General features: G+C 34.0%; 1 protein-coding gene across 1 annotated transcript; it reads right to left on the reverse strand.

Annotated features, from left to right (window-relative positions):
• Positions 1–16,567: 16,567 nt before the first annotated feature.
• On the reverse strand, positions 16,568–19,025 carry LOC149904797 (odorant receptor 59b-like). Its single transcript, XM_090106877.1, has 5 exons — positions 18,280–19,025; positions 18,062–18,161; positions 17,494–17,598; positions 17,099–17,254; positions 16,568–16,627 (listed from the first exon to the last, which is right to left on the reverse strand). The coding sequence occupies exons 1-5, from the start codon at positions 19,023–19,025 to the stop codon at positions 16,568–16,570; spliced, it is 1,167 nt and encodes a 388-aa protein (XP_089963003.1).
• Between the last annotated feature and the right edge of the window lie 1,393 nt (positions 19,026–20,418).

The raw sequence follows: 20,418 nt of genomic DNA on the forward strand, positions 1-20,418 counted from the left end.
TATGCAAATGCATAAAACTCTCTAATTACGGCGTTAGTGCATATTTTAGCCTTTTTCTCCAATCGTGCATATTTCGTTAAGTAGCGGGAGTTTTGATTGGTCGACTAACCTTTATTAGCCAATCAGAATGCTCAGCGAGTAAACAAACCCTATTAGGGCTCCATTTTAAGTAAATTTTGAGCCATTCAAAATAGGGCTAGATTACCCTTTTGGGGCTAAAAACTTAAAACACGGGTTGAATTCCAAAAAAGGGCTAGATTTAGCCCGGAAAGGTCTAAGGTGGCAACACTGGGCTCGCGGGTGACAAACATCACAAATTTGCGCTCGAAAATATGGTAAAAATGCTTAATTGTATATTGGCACAAAAACTATACTTAATTCTCAAGAAAATTTCACTGTTTTTGTACAATCTTCGATTTAAATATATAAAAATAATAAAGATTTTTGATTTTGTATTGCGCATATTTTAGGCATATCAGTCGTTTTTAGTGCATATTTCGGCCTTTTTTAGTGCATATTTGCATGCATATTTTGGCATTTTGTTAGTGCATATAATCCGATGTCTAGTAATGACGTTTCGCGCGCTCATTGCCACTCGTCGCATCGCGGCGATAATATCGCCGTGTGGAGACGGTTCCATAGAGAGTGTATAGAAATACGTGGCACGACGATAATATCGCCGCGATTCTCTCGCTCGTGGAGTCAGCCCCTTAGGATGATACGAAGCTACGAGGATACGATTTGTTTTATTTAGTGCTCATTCACTGATCCTAGACAGAAATTACTTAATTTTTTTGAACCAAGTGCGTCAACTTCATTGGGGAGAATGGGTAGAATTTTGTCTTGCAGGCATTGTAGACTAGTGATATTTTTTTTCTTACATAAATTATTAGGTAAATTATATTTGTGAATCACATAATATGTAGCTCGCTAATGTGAAAACGGGAATAACCTTTATTATACGTAAAGAAATCGAGGTTTCTGCGTAATAAAGACAGTGTAGGCATAAAATAATCAGATAACTTGATGAAATTCGACTGCTGAGATGGGATAATGCGTAGTTTAGCCAATAATGCTGTCGGTCGCTAAAGTAAGACTATAGAAGCTAGGGTTCTAATACCGTATCGTTTAAAATTAAAAAAAAGACAGGTTGCACTCCGGGAGTGCCGGCAGAAGTGAAAACTTGATTATTAACGTTGAGCAATTTGAGCATGTTTGATATCCATCCGTCTTACGCTTTTTCGATCAGGTCACGTGACCTGACGCGAGTTTAAGATTTTATACCCAACGCCGATAACGAAGTTTTCACTTAAAAAAAAATCATATACTTGGTCATTTTATTGAAGTGAAACTTCTTTATCGGGGTTGGAAAAAAATTAGTGTAACATTTTTTCGTTACGCGCCATCTTGTTTTTATCCCTTTCACGCGTGATTGACGTATTTCTGTAGATGCATTTATAGTAAATTATTTTTTGAATAATAAGGTCATAAAGAAGTTTCACTTCTTACGTGTGTACACTAGTACACGCACACATTTTTTTATTTTATATAAGTCACCTCATCTGATTAAAGTCTTGCGACTGATTGCGAACTCAATTAAAAAAATATATATAATTATATACTTGGTCACGTTTGGTGGTGTTAGTGTGGGTGGTGACGATAGTGATTATGGTGATTTTGGTAAAATAAGTTTTCCGTTCAATATGAACGCCCTTCTTGGTATCGATTTGCTTCTTGAAACTAATAATATATAGTACTAGTATATTCTAAGAATTTGCTTAACATCTCCAGCAGTTGGTTCAGATTAGCTCGATCCTTGACGTCTTCAATTCGACAAAACTATTTTCATTTTCCGCCTCAATTCGTCGGAGTGTTGCCAATAGCACGTCTCGCTCGCGGACATGTCAACATGGCGTCGCATCCGGCGGACGTGGCGGGAACGAGCCCCGCCATTCTGCCAGCGAAAATAAATCTATTGTTGTTAATATGGTGAAAATTATTTATGGACTTGTGATTTTAATTAATGATATGTTTACGAATTGAATGTATTATAATATGTATATTGTATATGTCTAAACATGTATAACGTTAAGTCTTTTTCGTTTATGCAAAAAATGAGTCTTTTTCGTTTTTGCAAAAAATGTAAAACGTAGTAAAGTTAAATTTTTGCAAGAAATATTACTTACATAATAACTCTCAATCCTTAAATTTTAGATTTAAAATATTTAAGGACCTAAGGCGCTGACTCCATGAGCGAGAGAATCGCGACGAGTCCGCCCTTATATCGTCGGATAATCTCCACGAACGAGCGATAATTCCGCCGCGTATCGTCACGAGTCGTAACGGAATCGCAGCGTTTCCGCGGCGACTCGTAACGGTATCTGTCACGTTTCCTTGAAGAGAACTACGAGAAGACCAGAGGCAACGCTGAAATGACGCTGCGTTTGACAGCGGGCCCGCCGCGCGCTCGTCGCTAGCCCGCTGCTGGTCGCGGCGGGCTAGCGACGATGTAATGACGTTTCGCGCGCTCATTGCCACTCGTCGCATCGCGGCGATAATATCGCCGTGTGGAGACGGTTCCATAGAGAGTGTATAGAAATACGTGGCACGACGATAATATCGCCGCGATTCTCTCGCTCGTGGAGTCAGCCCCTTAGGATGATACGAAGCTACGAGGATACGATTTGTTTTATTTAGTGCTCATTCACTGATCCTAGACAGAAATTACTTAATTTTTTTGAACCAAGTGCGTCAACTTCATTGGGGAGAATGGGTAGAATTTTGTCTTGCAGGCATTGTAGACTAGTGATATTTTTTTTCTTACATAAATTATTAGGTAAATTATATTTGTGAATCACATAATATGTAGCTCGCTAATGTGAAAACGGGAATAACCTTTATTATACGTAAAGAAATCGAGATTTCTGCGTAATAAAGACAGTGTAGGCATAAAATAATCAGATAACTTGATGAAATTCGACTGCTGAGATGGGATAATGCGTAGTTTAGCCAATAATGCTGTCGGTCGCTAAAGTAAGACTATAGAAGCTAGGGTTCTAATACCGTATCGTTTAAAATTAAAAAAAAGACAGGTTGCACTCCGGGAGTGCCGGCAGAAGTGAAAACTTGATTATTAACGTTGAGCAATTTGAGCATGTTTGATATCCATCCGTCTTACGCTTTTTTGATCAGGTCACGTGACCTGACGCGAGTTTAAGATTTTATACCCAACGCCGATAACGAAGTTTTCACTTAAAAAAAAATCATATACTTGGTCATTTTATTGAAGTGAAACTTCTTTATCGGGGTTGGAAAAAAATTAGTGTAACATTTTTTCGTTACGCGCCATCTTGTTTTTATCCCTTTCACGCGTGATTGACGTATTTCTGTAGATGCATTTATAGTAAATTATTTTTTGAATAATAAGGTCATAAAGAAGTTTCACTTCTTACGTGTGTACACTAGTACACGCAGACATTTTTTTATTTTATATAAGTCACCTCATCTGATTAAAGTCTTGCGACTGATTGCGAACTCAATTAAAAAAATATATATAATTATATACTTGGTCACGTTTGGTGGTGTTAGTGTGGGTGGTGACGATAGTGATTATGGTGATTTTGGTAAAATAAGTTTTCCGTTCAATATGAACGCCCTTCTTGGTATCGATTTGCTTCTTGAAACTAATAATATATAGTACTAGTATATTCTAAGAATTTGCTTAACATCTCCAGCAGTTGGTTCAGATTAGCTCGATCCTTGACGTCTTCAATTCGACAAAACTATTTTCATTTTCCGCCTCAATTCGTCGGAGTGTTGCCAATAGCACGTCTCGCTCGCGGACATGTCAACATGGCGTCGCATCCGGCGGACGTGGCGGGAACGAGCCCCGCCATTCTGCCAGCGAAAATAAATCTATTGTTGTTAATATGGTGAAAATTATTTATGGACTTGTGATTTTAATTAATGATATGTTTACGAATTGAATGTATTATAATATGTATATTGTATATGTCTAAACATGTATAACGTTAAGTCTTTTTCGTTTATGCAAAAAATGAGTCTTTTTCGTTTTTGCAAAAAATGTAAAACGTAGTAAAGTTAAATTTTTGCAAGAAATATTACTTACATAATAACTCTCAATCCTTAAATTTTAGATTTAAAATATTTAAGGACAATAATTACAAATATTTAGTTCTAGAAATAATCACTACACATTTTCAATCCAACAAAAGCCACATCTATCAAAGTCGAAGCACAGAACACTGAAATATAAACGCCAAGTTTAGTTTTGTGTTGAAAATAATATCGGAACACGACGACGCTTACGACGCTCATGTGTCGAACTCATCAAACTTGGACTACGAGTTTCTGAACGCACGCCTTGAACATTGAACATTTTAAAATTCTTGAACGAACGCCGTAGTCTACCTCATACTTTGTAGCTTTGAGAAATAAAACTACACAATTTTGCTTCAATACACAAGGGAAAAGAAAATAATTATGCACCTAAGACGAAAGTAAGACAATATTTTATTTTCCAGTTTTTATTTTAGAAGTCATTCCTCATGTGAAGACAAAATATAAGTAAAGTGTGTACAATTACCTATCTAAGTAATTTATTATTTTTTAGTATTGATATAAGCGTTTCTCTTTTATTTACCAACACAATGTGTTTAATTCGCATCCCAATATACAAATGTTATCTAAATACGAAGGTTTATGAATAATTAAATGGACACCTACCAGCCGGACGTATTTTTAATTTCAGCTCGGAATAAAACATGCCTACGGATAAAATTATAGGTAGCTGCGATGTGCCATACTTTATCAGAGCACGGCTGATAAATTGTACGAAATTCAATTTAAAAGGGTAATGTTTGTGTCCCTATTAGGACGTCACTGGCCGACGCTTGCCTATAAACTCTGTCGGTCCAATGAACAATTGAAATATCGTCGTTTCACCTTATTTTTTATAAAAAATATCACCTACAATATCTCAAATGTCATTTTTAACAAAGCCGACTGTATATTCTTTGGTATACCTATTCATATTTTCATTTAAATCGTCTATTCGTAATATTCTATATCTACAATTTTGTTGTCCCGAAAATATTAATTGAAGGCACATTCTTTGTGAGCGGATGAAGACGAATGATTATTTGTTTTGACCGTGTATTTTTATTGAGTGTTAATAAAATCAAGACTTTCTTTTAATATTGACGAATTTGTAGATTAGAAATATGTGTTACCCCAAAAAAGGTTGAACCATTTGTATCCGCGGGACACTTTTTCCAGACAAATTGCCTGAAAGTAATTTTAAGCCCAAGATCAGTTATTTATGTGTATTGCCAGCTTTATGTCCGTAAAACATTTCGGCCATGTATATTTTCTTACATAAAATATAAAACAGTTACGTCGTAATAGAATACGATAGGATGTAACGTAGAACCTTTTATCCTGATTGCGTTTGCTTGTTCATTTTTTTATTACACCCGAACTATATTTTTTGGGAATTAATATGTATGTGTAAAATCGTATAAGTAGAGTTTGCAATATTATAAGTACGGTAGGTACTGCGAGATTCTCGTATTATAACAGCTGTCTTATGAAATATACAATATTATGCTATAGCATACCTAACCAATTTGAACATCGTAAGCAATATTTGCTGAAGGCAATCAGAATTTCACCGTCAGTAAGCCTTGGCCCTTGAAGCTTAATACTGAGTAGTCTGCTCTCGCTCTGTTTAATTTAATACTGTACTATGCAATAAATATGAAAGTGAGACTGAACATGAAATCGTTCTAGAAACCAACCTTTTCTGAATCATTGACAACATGCTATCAAAAGCATAGTTTTTCCCTGTGGTTTTTCCTAAAAACTATATCCTGTAAGTAGGTTATGCATTGAAAAACTATTTCTTTACTTTATTTCTTTCATGGTAAATTTGTAATTGAACTCTTTCATCGAAACCCTACCGAAGATCGAATCAAATAGTGAATCGATTACACATGTGGAACCTCGATGTGGCGATTTCGTTAATGGTCCACGGACCTCACTTTACTCGTTGTAGAATAATTGCACCATCCTCCTATCGCAGTCTATGCAACTTCGACACGAGATTGGCGGCCTACAGATTGTCACACCAAGTGGGAAAGCGATCGCCTAATAAAGTTCCGCATGAGATTTCAATTTGGCGGCTTTTAAGCTGTGACGTGGCTTCAATTTGCTGTAGCACTGACCGGATCACAGAGGATATGTCGAGGATTATCCCCTTTCGTAAACAGTGACGTGTGAGTTGTGACGTCATGCGTGTAGAAAGATGAATGTGCGTTGAACAGCATTAGCGCTAGTTGCAATTTATTAGTTCCAAATGAGCGGAGGTTTTCGTGCTTTGATCACGTCTATCATGGTAGTATCTGATAATTTGATTTTAAGGTTTTTTAAGGTTTTTAAGTTTAATTCAGAAGTTATTTTCGATGCGCTCAAATAGCTATAGATAATTTAAGGATACAAAATAAAAATCCTTACCTAAGTCAAACACGACCTTAATTGTTCAAATTTAACTGATTTATGTAAATTCAATGATTATGGCTTATTTTTAAAGGAATTGATATTTCATTTAAAGCTTTTTTCGTGCAATTTATGAGAAGAAAATCGCCTTTGATATGGATTTCCGGAAACATTAGAGGGAGAATTTTGCCCGATATGACTTTATCCGCTTTATTGAAATTGTTATTAGGTATAGGTACTCCCTTTCAAGTGTATTTTTACATTTTACCAATAATGTTTCCGGTGAACGCAGGGTTCACACTTCACTCATTAATTAATAAATATGTACCCCTATTGTTTACTTGACTGTACTTATGTCGATATTTATCTATGATAATTTAACCTGTCAAACATTACATGGCCTACATGGCCAAGATTACATAAAACTCTATCTTTGTTTGAAACACCAAATGCTGAAATGATGAAACAGAAGTACCTACTGAACAAATAATATTTAAATGCTCTTAACATAAATAAAAGAAAGAAATACTTTATTGATTTAACAATCAAATAAATACCTATATAACAAACGCGCAAAACGGTAGAACTAACTTTTCAATTACGCCTCAGCTTCAACATAGGTCTCTTGAAGATTTGATTCCTTCTAACTAGATGTCACAATCCGTTTACCACATGTGATGCGACTATTGAAAGATACTCTACAATGTGCTCACATTTAAAATGATAGAAGATTGTGAGATAGTCATAAGAAAAAAAGAAAATAAATATATAGCATAAGTAGAATGAATGAATATTGAGTAGGTTACTTACACAAAATGTCGGCGAAAAATTTATCATCTTCAGTTTTAACCTGCTCAATTAGGTATGTTAACCGCATTAAAAAATGTATGACACATAACTTCCGTGCAAATCAAGAAGATAATTTTATTGTCGACGAGGAAATATTTCAAAAAAGGGCATAATATATGCATTTCTAACACACCTCTACGGGCGACGTGCATCACTTTAATTCAGGAGGCCCACCTGTTCCCATGCCTTAGTTATAAAAAAAAACATTTAAATAAAAATAAGATACACAAAATATTTGCGGTCCATGTAGACGAAACAGTTTGGCTTAATTTGGTGACTATCTGTATACGTTTTGACCTCGGGCTCCTCAGCGCTGGCGCTCGCACGGAAAATTGGCTTCCCTCTCTATTTGATTATGTTCTAAGATCCCCTGCGAGGTTTTGACGGGCTAACCGAAAAATTAATATCGATACGCGATTGATATAAATAGAACCGCTTTTGTATTTTGTGGTTATTGTCATGACAGTATTTTGGGGATAAAAATATTCTTGCGATCGCGGAGAATGTTTTGTTTTGTGAAGGTGTATCCGAATAAGAGTGTTGATTGTCATAACTGGCATTATTATGCTACGTTACGATAGTTTTTTATTTAATAAGTATCTGTTTTTTTATTACTAGCTTTCCGCCCGCGGCTTCGCCCGCTTTGTCTAAAACATAATAAATTAAAACCTTCCTCTTGAATCACTCTATCTATTAAAAAAAAACTGCATTAAAATCCGTTGCGTAGCTTTAAAGATTTAAGCATACATAGGGACATAGGGACAGAGAAAGTGACTTTGTTTTATACATCGAGATATATGTGTAGTACATATAGTAGTATATAGTGTTTTATACTATGTAGTGATTGTACTTTTCATTGTATGAAAATTTTTGATTTCCATTTCAGATAATTGTTTGATTGAAAGAATCGTTTAGTCTCATAAAATTACGAAATTATATAGGTAGTTAATACTAAGGAGAGTAGTTATGTATCTAACTACATATTATAATGAGTAAAAAGGGTGAAATAAGAAATTTATCTGAAAACGCCGGTCGCGTGAAAACGAGACATGCACGCGAGCGAAAAAGTGTAAATATGAATTATTTTCAGAGTGTGAAAATGGCATATAAACGTCGTTCTTAAAATCTGTTCAAAAACGCAACTTAAAGTTGGAGTGGTTACTTATTTAAGTTAAGTAAGTTGAAGAATTCTTGTAATCCTTTTATTGGCTCAACTTTGGGTTTATTTCGTGTTGTCTAAGTGGTTACGTAAAGTTGAAATTCTTTAAAATATTAGTTATTCCGCCTGGAGGGTTGGCAGATGTCCAGCGGGGATTCATCTTTGTCTGACAAATGCTTGTAGTTTTGAGATTAGATGAACACACGGTAATACATAACAATATAGATATTATCAGCAAAAATATTGTATGACATTGAGATGTGTTCTACTTATAAATTTTACGTAGTTTTTAAGTTTTCAATTCATCCTTGAGTAAGGTATATGCGCTGATCTAGATACTAGATTCAAGATTGTTCTTAGGTAATAATTGCTTACCCAGCCAAGACAGTTATGTGTAGGCCGGTCCTTGTTAAACATAGAAGCTTTGTTTGTTCATATTATATGTATCTAGGTAATTCCAATATTAATTTTCAAACCAAAATATGTATGTATGTAAGTATTTTAATAATAATTTGAATTCTGATACTAACTATAGGTACTTACTTGTGTTAACTATTTTGTTGAGAAAATTAATGATGTTACAATTTATTCATATAATATTTAATCAAATACAAAGTGTCTCAGTGTATTTTTCTGAAAAAGGATCACTACAAGTACCTACTAAGTAGAAAGGAAAAATTTTAAAGCTTCATTACCAACAATAGTTACATCTGCAACGAAAGAAGCTTTCTTAAAACTTACCTACTCAAATTATTGTACATTTACCGAGAGCTCTCATGTCCGTACTTGAGTGTCCAAGTACTATTGGATTAGCGGTGGACTTGAGAAATAAGGTAAGAATTTTATTAGATAAAAATAAGTTCAGTAGACGGCATTTTCACAGTAAATCCTGCGAGAATAGCAATGAAATACCGAAATATTGTCTGGCAATAATTCTTATATCTCTAGCTTTTGACCGTTGACGTAAAGTATATTTTGTTAATGGTTGAAATGTGTAGGTCAAGGACTTTCAGCAACTAGGTTTATTAAAAAGTGAAAAGGCAATTGGTTTGTAGGACGTAAAAGAAGAAGGTATTACCACAGGGTATTACAAACAAATTGAGGCCCTATGCTCCTCGAGGAGTTAAAGGAACAATCATCATAATGAATGACAAGGTGGGGAATTGGGGCGGACAATGAGGTTAACACTAAATTAATTTTGTTTATTTATCATAAAGTATGCAAGTCTAATAATAAAACCATAAATATGATAGTTTGTCTTTCGTTTGGAGCGATATTATGCTATGATTTTTGTGGAGACGAGAGTGATGTAGGGTACCTATCTACTTTTTAGCGCGGTGATACATCAGCTCATTCCCATGAAAATTTCCTTTGACCAAGCAAGCGAAGCCGCGGCCGGAGAGCTAGTATAAACATGAATCGAAATTTATTACAAAAGGTCCAATTCCATGAAAACAATTATTTTCGTTGATTTTCTTACATGAGTAACCACCGACGAGTAGCCAATTCCTTCAAATCACATTAAATATGAAAGATCTGTTTCTAAAACAAAATAAAAATAAAATACACTGGACAAATTTTGTTATACAATATCTACTCAGGTTTGATACTTTACTAAGAGAAAACCCTAGAGCTCTTGTCTTTAGTCTAGTAAATATTCCATTAAAACTTTAGGATTCCTGAACCCTTTTGAAACTTAAGAAATAGTTTTTATGTAAAGTCTGGAAAAACGTTAGTATGATTAACATAAAGTTACTGAAAAACATGCTGCAGGAACAAATACTTACCTACGTTTTTTTTATTTAGTAATTCACTTTGTTCTCCTTTTTAGATATAAAGAAGTCCATACCTGATACCTACTCTATATGAAATCAATTATTATAGGTGTATAGTAAGGTGTATAGACGTCTTGAGAAGTTCGATAAAAGTAATAGAAGGATTTTTCAAACATTCCTTTGTCGCGGGACCCGAACGAGGACCTCTAGGGTACCTACCGTCGTCAGCTGTCAACTGATCGGCCCCAGAACTCTACGCGAAATTTAATTTGCCCCAACGTTGCACGAATAAAAGTTAATTTAATAAATAATTTAGTGGACTGCTTTATCGATGAAAGTGTCATTAGTCCCTGATTTCAGGTAAATACGTATTCAAGGATGGCTTTAATTTACTCTAATTTAGATAGGTTTTGGTAGAGGAAGGTGAATAATGTGGTATAATGGTCTACAATTCATTTTGCGCGTAGTTAATAAAGATTCACATACTCAACTTATCAATTTTACTTGGACGGACGTATTACATAAGCAAATGAAATTAATTGTCTGTCAATATAATTCAATCAAGTAGACTTTTAAAATAAGATTTGTACAGAAAGTGTACAGACATAAGTAAAATATATTGTGATAAATCAATTAGGAAATAATTAGGAAACACAATTATCTATAATGATTGAGAATCATTAAAAGGACATTGTAAGAGAGGTCTCATTAATTTTAATTTATTGTTCTGACAAAGAGACGTCCTTTTCAGTCTAGTCGTCTTAAGTTTCATCGGATTTGTAATTGGTATTAGGAACTGAATTAGTGAAATAAAATGGCATTATTTTCTTTTTAATATTCCAGCGTTTCAGCGAAGTAGCTGTTTGTTTTTGCTTACTAAGGAATCGTGTCATTTATACATCTAGTTGGAGCTCGACGATTTATTTTCTGTCCTTATAAATCTACTTTATGAGGGCTTGTAAAATAAAAGACGATTAAATGAAGAATTTTCTATGTAGGTAATATACATTTTTTATTACAATAAAGCTGTAATGAAGTCAAGTCTGTACATAATAGGTTATTATAAGCTCTATGAATTTTTGCTGTTGTATGTCTTTGATGAATTGTTTTATGTTTTAATATGAGAGAGAAGATTGCTGTAATAAATTCCGGCTTCTTAATTTATTTTTTGGTCCGAGTGATATAGATGATGTAAATTATACAATCATAGCGGACCTATCATCTACAACTCTAGTGCATAATGTAGAAAATAGACAATAAAAGGTACCAAGTCAAAGGCATGAATTAGGTAGTAGATTATTAATTACGTACACGTTAAGATCAATTAATAACCCCAGACGGGTGAGATGTTTATCCAAGCCTTGCCGATTGTTGACTACAAATTCCGTGTAACCGCACAATCGCGAGCCCAACAACAAATCTTGAGTTTTACCAATTACCATGTAAATTTGCGAACTTCGCGAAATAATTTAACGGGATGTAGACGCCGGATTCAAAACAATTTATATGTTAATTCAGCTGTATGGACTGAACAGGATCTACGTCTGTGTTGGTTTACATTCGAGTTATGAGTAATTTAGATCTACCATCTATCTGGAGACTTAATGAGTTATCGGTTAAGCGTTCCATTCAGAAGGGTGCGAACTGCGAACTGCGATTTCGAACGAAGACTTCATGTATATTCATCATTAATGCTGCTTATTTAATTTTATTCATTCTTAATTTTATAAATGCGAAAGACCGTCTATCTGTTACGCATCCACGCCTAAACCACACTTCCTTGGAATACAATAGAAGATCTGTGGTCAAACTCTTAAGGAGTTGAAATAGGGGATGAAAGTTTTGGTCCGTTCCGTGGTTTTGTCTGTGGGTGAAACCGCAAGGAAACAGCTAGTTTTAGTCGGTAATATTATACTGTATACAGAAGATGGCCATAGTAGCTTCCATTATAACTCAGTGACACGATTATCTAAATATTATGTTATTCAGAGATCTTAACCCTAAACATTCATTTTTATTAAAAGAGCCAGTAAATTAATTTTCTACATAATTCGTTTTTATATTGAGTTACGCAGTGAAATGACTGCAGTGTTCTAATCTATTACATATAATAAAATCGTAGGAAAGTCAAAACTGTACATTGAATATTTTTTTAAAAGAATACATAATCCATGATCTATAATCGATACAGAACCCGAAAACATAGTTTTTAGAATTTTTGTCTGTTTGTCTGTTTGTCTGTTTGTCTGTATGGTTGTCCGGGCTAATCTCGAAAAGTACTGCATAGATTGACTTCAAATTTTGCATGAATATTACTAACTGGTCGGGTCAGGCTATAGGCTACATATAATCAAGCTATCACCTGCGGGGGAGGAGCTGTGAACCTTTATTTTTCTTACGTATTCTCTGTACTACGATAGCGTACAATCTTAAGACTCATGTTTAAATGTTGTTTTTGAGTAAGCCATGCTATTGTCTACCTTTACACTATAAAAACTACGTCATTTAAGTAATTTTAGCAGAGAAACAGTATAATGAATCTTAGTAGTATAAAGACAAATTTAAAACGGCGCCATCTATGAGATTTCATTAAAATCAAATCAATTTACATAATATTAACGCTTCTTGGAAATTTATAATTTAAATATTATTATGATGTTGGTGAGGTTGTTTTTTTCAAAGTTAAATAAATAATTCATATCTTCCCAGAGTCCATTTCAGGTGTGCTTATATTTCATGTGAATAATAATTATGTATAATGAATCTTAGTAGTATAAAGACAAATTTAAAACAGCGCCATCTATGAGATTTCATTAAAATCAAATCAATTTACATTATATTAACGCTTCTTGGAAATTCATAATTTAAATATTACTTATTATGATGTTGGTGAGGTTGTTTTTTTTAAAGTTAGATAAATAATTCATATCTTCCCAGAGTAGCGAGTGCGCTTATATTTCATGTGAATATACTAAATTTTTATAAGTGAGGGTAGATGTTTATTATTTGATGTCAAACAAGACACCATTACAGTTAATATAGGTAATAGTAGATAACAGTGATCGTACTCATGTTTTTAATTAGTTAAAGTTATGACAAAATAAGAAAATGATGAAATTTTATTTGTATGTAGTTATAATTTTTACAAGACTATATTAAACGCCCAAAGAAGGTCACTGTAGTTATTGATAAAACTTTATTAGCTTTTTAATAAAGTTAGGTACAGTCATCTTTTGATTTTTTTTATTTACAGATTCAATGTTCATAAAAATTGACGATTTGCCTGAGGATGTAGTGGAAATTAGTAACCTTGCGCGTGGTCAATCATCATCAATACATATAATAAAATTCTAGAAAAGTGATGTGAATACAATGAAAATATGAAAAAAAAAATTAGCAGGGGTTATTATTAAATCGATCCCAAACCCAAAACTGTAGTTAAATTTTTTTTTGTCTGTTTGTCTGTATTTTTGTGCATGCTAATCTCAGAAACGGCTTATCCAATTACGATGGTGTTTTCACTAATATATTGAGGTAATCTTCATTTAACATTTAGTGTTTATTTCATGTTAATCGGTTCGTAAATAAAAAAGTTATGACCATTTAAGTATTCACGGCGAACATTTGCTAAGGCATTCTATGGTACACTATTATACAGTGTACGATAAAACGTAAGTTATCTGTTATAGGCTACAGTTATTCCTTATAAACGTCCAGGTGATCATATCGAAAGTCCCCAAGGGTGGGGGGGTAAGCTGATGTAGTAGGGGGGAGGGGTCAAATTAGAATTATGCTTACTATATATGTCGTATTATATTTTAACCCCCGACGCAAAAAGATGGGTGATAAGTGTTTGACCGCTATGTGTGCCTGTGTGTGTGTGTGTGTGTGTCTGTTTGTACCACCGTAGCTTGCTAACAGGTAATCCGAATTAGATGCGGTTTTGTTGTTAGGCAGCATATTTTCCGACGCTGGTTCTTAGATAAAGTGTATCAAAATCGGTTCATCCATTTATCATACCTAGGTATATAGAGGTAAAAGTGGGAATGTGGAAAAAAATATTAGTTATATTTTTATCCAATTCGGTTTATTCATTTATTAGATTACAGCGGTAAAAGTGGGAATGAACAATAATCGAATATGCTCAAATAACTCAAGCGGCATATCAAAATATGAAAGAACAACGTGTGAATTACAATTAGTAATGTTTTATCGAAATCGGTTCATCCGTTTATTACATATAGGGCACTTTAGGAAATGGAGCATCAAACGACAGGATATGACGTGTAGATATAGGTACAATTAGATAATATGGTTTACATCAAAATCGGTTCTGCCATTTACTAGGGGTGGAAAGGGAAGGGTTGAAAGTCTGTGAAAGAAGAGGGGGATATAGGAGCGAGAGGATAGCCACACCCTGGAAATTTTGAACTCTACTCAAAGCCACATAGGTTGGCCCTTGGCAATTTTTTTTCCTAAAGATATCTTTAGAAAAAAAATTGCCAACTTCTTTTGCCACTGTGGTCCATTACTTACAATTTGTGCACGGTTACGGCCCAACTTAAAAGATATTGTCAAGGAGCAACAAACTTATAGATATCAATAGGATGTAGGAATGTAATATGGAGGTAGAGGTAGATCTCGCTCACTTGAAAATATTACATGAAAATAAGAAACCGAAGTTAAAAATTTAAGAATAAAAAAAACCCAACGCAACGAAGGAAAAGGAATAAATAATAATTTCACAAACTTCCCGACGATCTTTAAAATTAAGTATCTACCATTATAAAAAAAAATATAATCTATCATTTATGACAACTTTAAGTATGATAATGATGGTATGGCAGCCCCGACGACTTTGTTTTTTTTATTTTTATTAATATTTAAAATGGTATTTATTTTTTAAGGATCTTCGGGAAGTTTGTAAAATTATTTATTCCTTTTTCTATGCACTTTTCTTCGTTGCGCTGCAGGGTTTTTTTTTAATTTAATTTTTATTGCAATTGGTCTAAACGGTTTATTTACTACAGGCGTGAGACAGGAAAGATCTGAGCGCTGAGGAATCTGAGCGCTACGAAAAATCTATTTTTTCATTCACTGATCTCAAAAAAAAAATTCCAAGGACCAGAACGACAGGAAATTTTAATATTTTATTCTAATTGTGTTTTGCACAATTTTGTTAAATTGCGACTGGATGAAAATTTTGTTCGTGGTCGTCGTCGTCGCTTATGTCAATTATTAGTATCGATAGCGGATTCTATTCCTTTGCGTTTTGACGTTTATCTCGGCGCTCAGTTGCTGCACGATATATTGTCAAAAACATCCATACAAGGAAGGAAGAAAAATAAATTTGCTCCCTTCCCCCATGGTGCCTAAAAATAATATGACATAATTTAAAATAAATTTTACGTAGAAAATTAATTAGGCATTTATTTTTTTATTTTTTAGCTCAGTTTAGTAATAAATTTTACTAACAGTTCTTTTCATTATTTATGGTATGTTTATTCAATAAAAGTTAAGTAGTAACTACTATGCAGTCACTATTCCACGCGGACGAAGTCGCGGGCACAGCTAGTAATCTAATGTTCATCACACTCCGCAGGATATATTTCATTCAATCCATCCATGATTCTGCTGCTGACGGTACACGTTCAACTATCGTAGTTATCCAAACTTTATTAGCGATAGCTCATGAGTACTCGCCACGCAAATATAACTTACGTTACAAACATTTAATCGAATCGTACCTCATACCATTTCAATCGAAAACTCGCTGAATCAGAATCGATTAACGAGAAATTTCGAGTTGTAATCGATTTGGACTGCGGATTCTTGGCAACTGGGAACGATGTCAAACTTGGTAAGAGTTAAATACCGGCCTGATTGTATCGTATTCAATCTTCAGACAGTTTAGAGATAATTTCGATTGTGAACCTACCTAGATTTGTGAGTCAGTTCCTAATATCTTGATGTCATCGTGGGAGTATTATCATAACATTGAACGGGAAGGCTTATGAAGTTGTATGCTGTTATCCCGTAAAAACAGATGAAAGTTAAACTTGTAGTTTTGCAGTTTCACCAAAATTACACTATGAGTTCGTGAGGACGTGAAGTTTGAAGTTCGTGCATACAGTACGCTGATTGGGTTTGCTTTAACTTGCTAAATACGGGTAGAAAAAATACGGTACACTTTGTGGCTCCAGCTACTTAAAGGATTAATCGAAATAAGTATTAATAAAAACTACAAAGTGCTAATGACAAGGAAAACTTATTTGTTGCTCGCAGTTTCATTCAGTAGTGTGAAAAAACTGTAACTGGTCCGTAAAATCTGAAAACAAGATTATAATAGAAAATGTTAAAAATCGTCTTTTAATAGATATATTTTCCCAATTTTTTTCGTTTAATGATTTGACTACGAAATTCCAAGTACAAGTACAAGTACAAGTAGAAGTACCTATAGGTACTCGACATGCTTGAATATCTTTTCATTGGTCTTGTTTATCTGAGACTGAGAGATTGATCTTTTTAAATTCTCATTGGTTCTTATTTGTATCATGATGATTATAATGGTAACAAAATAAGAGTACCTAAACACCTTTAATAGGTAGTAAGTTTGCTCCTGTCTACATAGGTATATTTTTATATTCTCTTCTAAAGGTTTCTTACATTCTGTCCCAGAGCAAACTTTGTAACACAGATGGGCTGAACACAATAGGATTTAACTCTGAAGAAAAGCGTTCATTACTTTAAACTCAGTACAACGTTAACGGGCTAGTTCAATGCAGTTCACAATACTAACCGAAACAAAAGTGGAGAGCGACATTTCGTTAAAAGGACCAGCTTTGAAAATTAGTTTTCTATTTGTTGTTGCAATCAGCAAAGCGACCTCTCTTTGCAATCTTAAATCGGCACCAACCCAATTGCTTTCATAAGGACCGCAACATGCATAAAGGCTCTGAGAGGAGGAAAATTATTTTGAAATATTAGATAATATCTTTTTCTGTAATAAGTAGGTAGATATCGCAGTATGTGATAAATGGAAATTCATCAGGTCCCTACTCATTTCAAACTCGCACGACTTACAAAACTGCATTAGATATTGAAAAAATATAATAGTTTAGTCGTGGTTTAGTCTCTTCCATTTATCCGTATACCTATGAATTTTTATTTCCTGTTTTATAAGAAATTCCTTACCTCATTGGTGACTTCGTTGCTGTGCCAATAAAATATCAAAAGCTGAATTAGACAAGCGATCAGGAATAAACCGGCGGATAATAGCGCCCCGATGTCGTCTTGTAACTGGAAATCGTAGAATTATAGGTAATACCTATATTTTCTACTTAGTTGGTATTTTTTTTACAAACAAAGGGCCAATTTCGTCCTTCAACTGCTATTGATCCCTAATGAAATAGTTATTTAAATCTCGTATGTTACGTAATAGACATCTAAATCTACAATTATTTAGTGAATTAGGCATACCTATGATCTTTTGCCGCCAACCCTTGGGATTTAAATGGGTTGGGTATTCTTTGCACTCTTTCATTTAAATTGAAACGTATGTAACTTTGATAGCATCTCAATCAATGCCCCTGTAGGAAAAAGACTACTAGACTTTGATATAATTAATGCTTCTCCAATAGATATTCCTGTATTTTTTTCTCTGTTTTCGTTGAGTTTCAACGAGCTTCGTGGGTAACTAATCACTAAACTAAAGACACGATTATGAGAATTTCAAAGTAATTTGATTAAAGTTTAGTATTACCTCAACTATTTGTATTATACACACTCCCAGGCTCACGGAAATTACTATCAAGTACACGAACATGACTGGTGATATCAAAGAGTTGAACAAATTCTGGTACCTGAAATTAATTACCTTATTTTAGTCAAAAACTATGTAATTTGAAATTCTGTATAACATGTTAGAGATAATGAGCCTCAATGAGATAAAAAGTACCACTTGTGCAAAATTTTACTCACTTTACCAGCTCCGTGTAAAAGAAATGGCAGTTGGCAATTTGCTGGTGATGTTTCACAACGTTACCTCCATTGAAGATATTTCTACTGTACGCTCGAAATATTTTCAACTGTCCAGCAAAGAATATCATTACGGACACGACACATGTGTCCCATACCACGACATAAGCGCTTACAATATGTCCGAAAACAGTTTGTATGAACATTGAACAGTAATAACCAGGTGGAACACGACTGAATGGAGTATAACCATCGAATATGTACACGTAAGTGCTTGTTCCATTTCCGTTCGACTGATTTTTCCGATATGGCTCAGAGAATATACTAAAGTTCGAGAAGAATGCTAGTGCCCAGAAGAAATAGGTAACCCTACGACTACGTTTAATGTAATCTTTCTGAAGATCGTTGAACCATTTTTGGTTTAACTGATGAGTCTCTAGGTTAGAAATAAATTCGATCATCTGAGACCATTTGTCGTATTGTCTATAGAAAAAACACGTTTTCACGATCCCCATATGAAATGGCATGTATTGTAAGATAAGTTTCACTGAATCTGTGTTGAAGAAAATACCACATTTTATGTATTGGCTGAAGAAAAATAGAACTGTTATGTAGAATAGAGTTATTTTAAACCGCGTTTTACGGTTGAGCACTGGATGCCAGAGGCCAGTTAAGCTTAGCAGACGCAAATGCGGACCGAGGCATGGATATTTGGGATCCTCAAGAAGTTTTAAAATTTTGTCAAACATCTCTTGCGTATTACGAAATAGCAAACGTCTCGTAGCTATACTAGAGTGCGAATTAAATATCTGGTGTAATTTAATTATTGTGAGAACCTTTTGTATCAGAAGACATATGTGAATATTTCGCAACTAATTACATGTTGCAATGGTATGTCACATGTGATTTACCTACATAATTTATTAATCAAATACCTACTTTATAATTGGATTTGTCATAATATATTATTTCAATTAAGTACATACTTTTTATTATTAAAATTATTTGTGGGTTTCAAAAGTATGTTTTAGTATTGTTAACAAAGAACACATCCGCAAAAGTTGGCTCATATTTGTTCCGTCATTCACCTACATCTATAGTTATTAAAAGTTTATTCATTGACTTCTAGTCAAAATTATCTGGAAAATAGATGTTAATTTCTAACAAAGAAGTCTAGTAGTTCTTCATTAAATTAGGTACCCTTGTTTGAGATAAATTAATTAAGTTTGCCAGGTGTACAAGATTTGTCTAGCACCCTTTGGTTTAAATACCCATATCATATGAAACCGTTCAGAAACTAGGGCTAGTATTAATTAAATTATAAAGGAATGTTGTTGGGTACTATTATCAGAATGTAGGTCCTATCTGTACGTGATATAAAATAATATTGACTACGCAAAATTATAACTCTCCTTCTTGGAATCTCATGTTAGAATTAATTTCAAAGAAACTTTCTCAATTTTCTATATGAATTTGAGGACTAGGTACTTACTGAAATATTAGTGGTTAAAATATTATTTATTTTGATTCTACTTTAAATGTTTATCAATTATCATACCTACTTATAATTATTTACGTAGCGGGTAGCAGGTTACATAGACATTGATGATGGATGCATTTTTATCTTATTTTTATAATATCACTAAAATGTTTTAGACCCACAACAAAATATATTCCTATGAAGTTTGAACATCACTTTTCTTTTCACCCCAGCTGGTCCCAAATCTCGTCTCTGCTAAACACAATAGAGGCGCGATGAAATTCCGGCTTTACCGAAGTTTTAGTGGAGTCCCCGCTGAATGCTAAGGCTCTCGTTATGTCCAGATAAGATCAGCGGCGGAAATTAAGAGGAAATTGTATTTGTTTCTTATACAACGACGTCCTTGCAATAAAGACGCAGACTTAGGCGCGTTGTATATAAATAAACGTTAATTTGGCGTGAGGATAAACCGGATTAATTGCATATCTTCGGTAGTTGGAAATTTATTGGCCCAATCTTTTTTCCTGGCATTTATTTTTGTTTGTTTCTTATAATACGATTTATGACTGGTTCTTTTATAAATGGAGTACAAACTATATCTTATATATAAAATTCTCGTGTCACAATGTTAGTCTGCATACTCCTCCGAAACGGGTGGACCG

This window comes from Colias eurytheme, chromosome 11 (genome assembly GCF_061535395.1).
Source record: "Colias eurytheme isolate Ceu_HAF_F1 chromosome 11, ilColEury1 Martin Lab GWU primary, whole genome shotgun sequence".
Classification (NCBI taxonomy): Eukaryota; Metazoa; Arthropoda; class Insecta; order Lepidoptera; family Pieridae; genus Colias; species Colias eurytheme.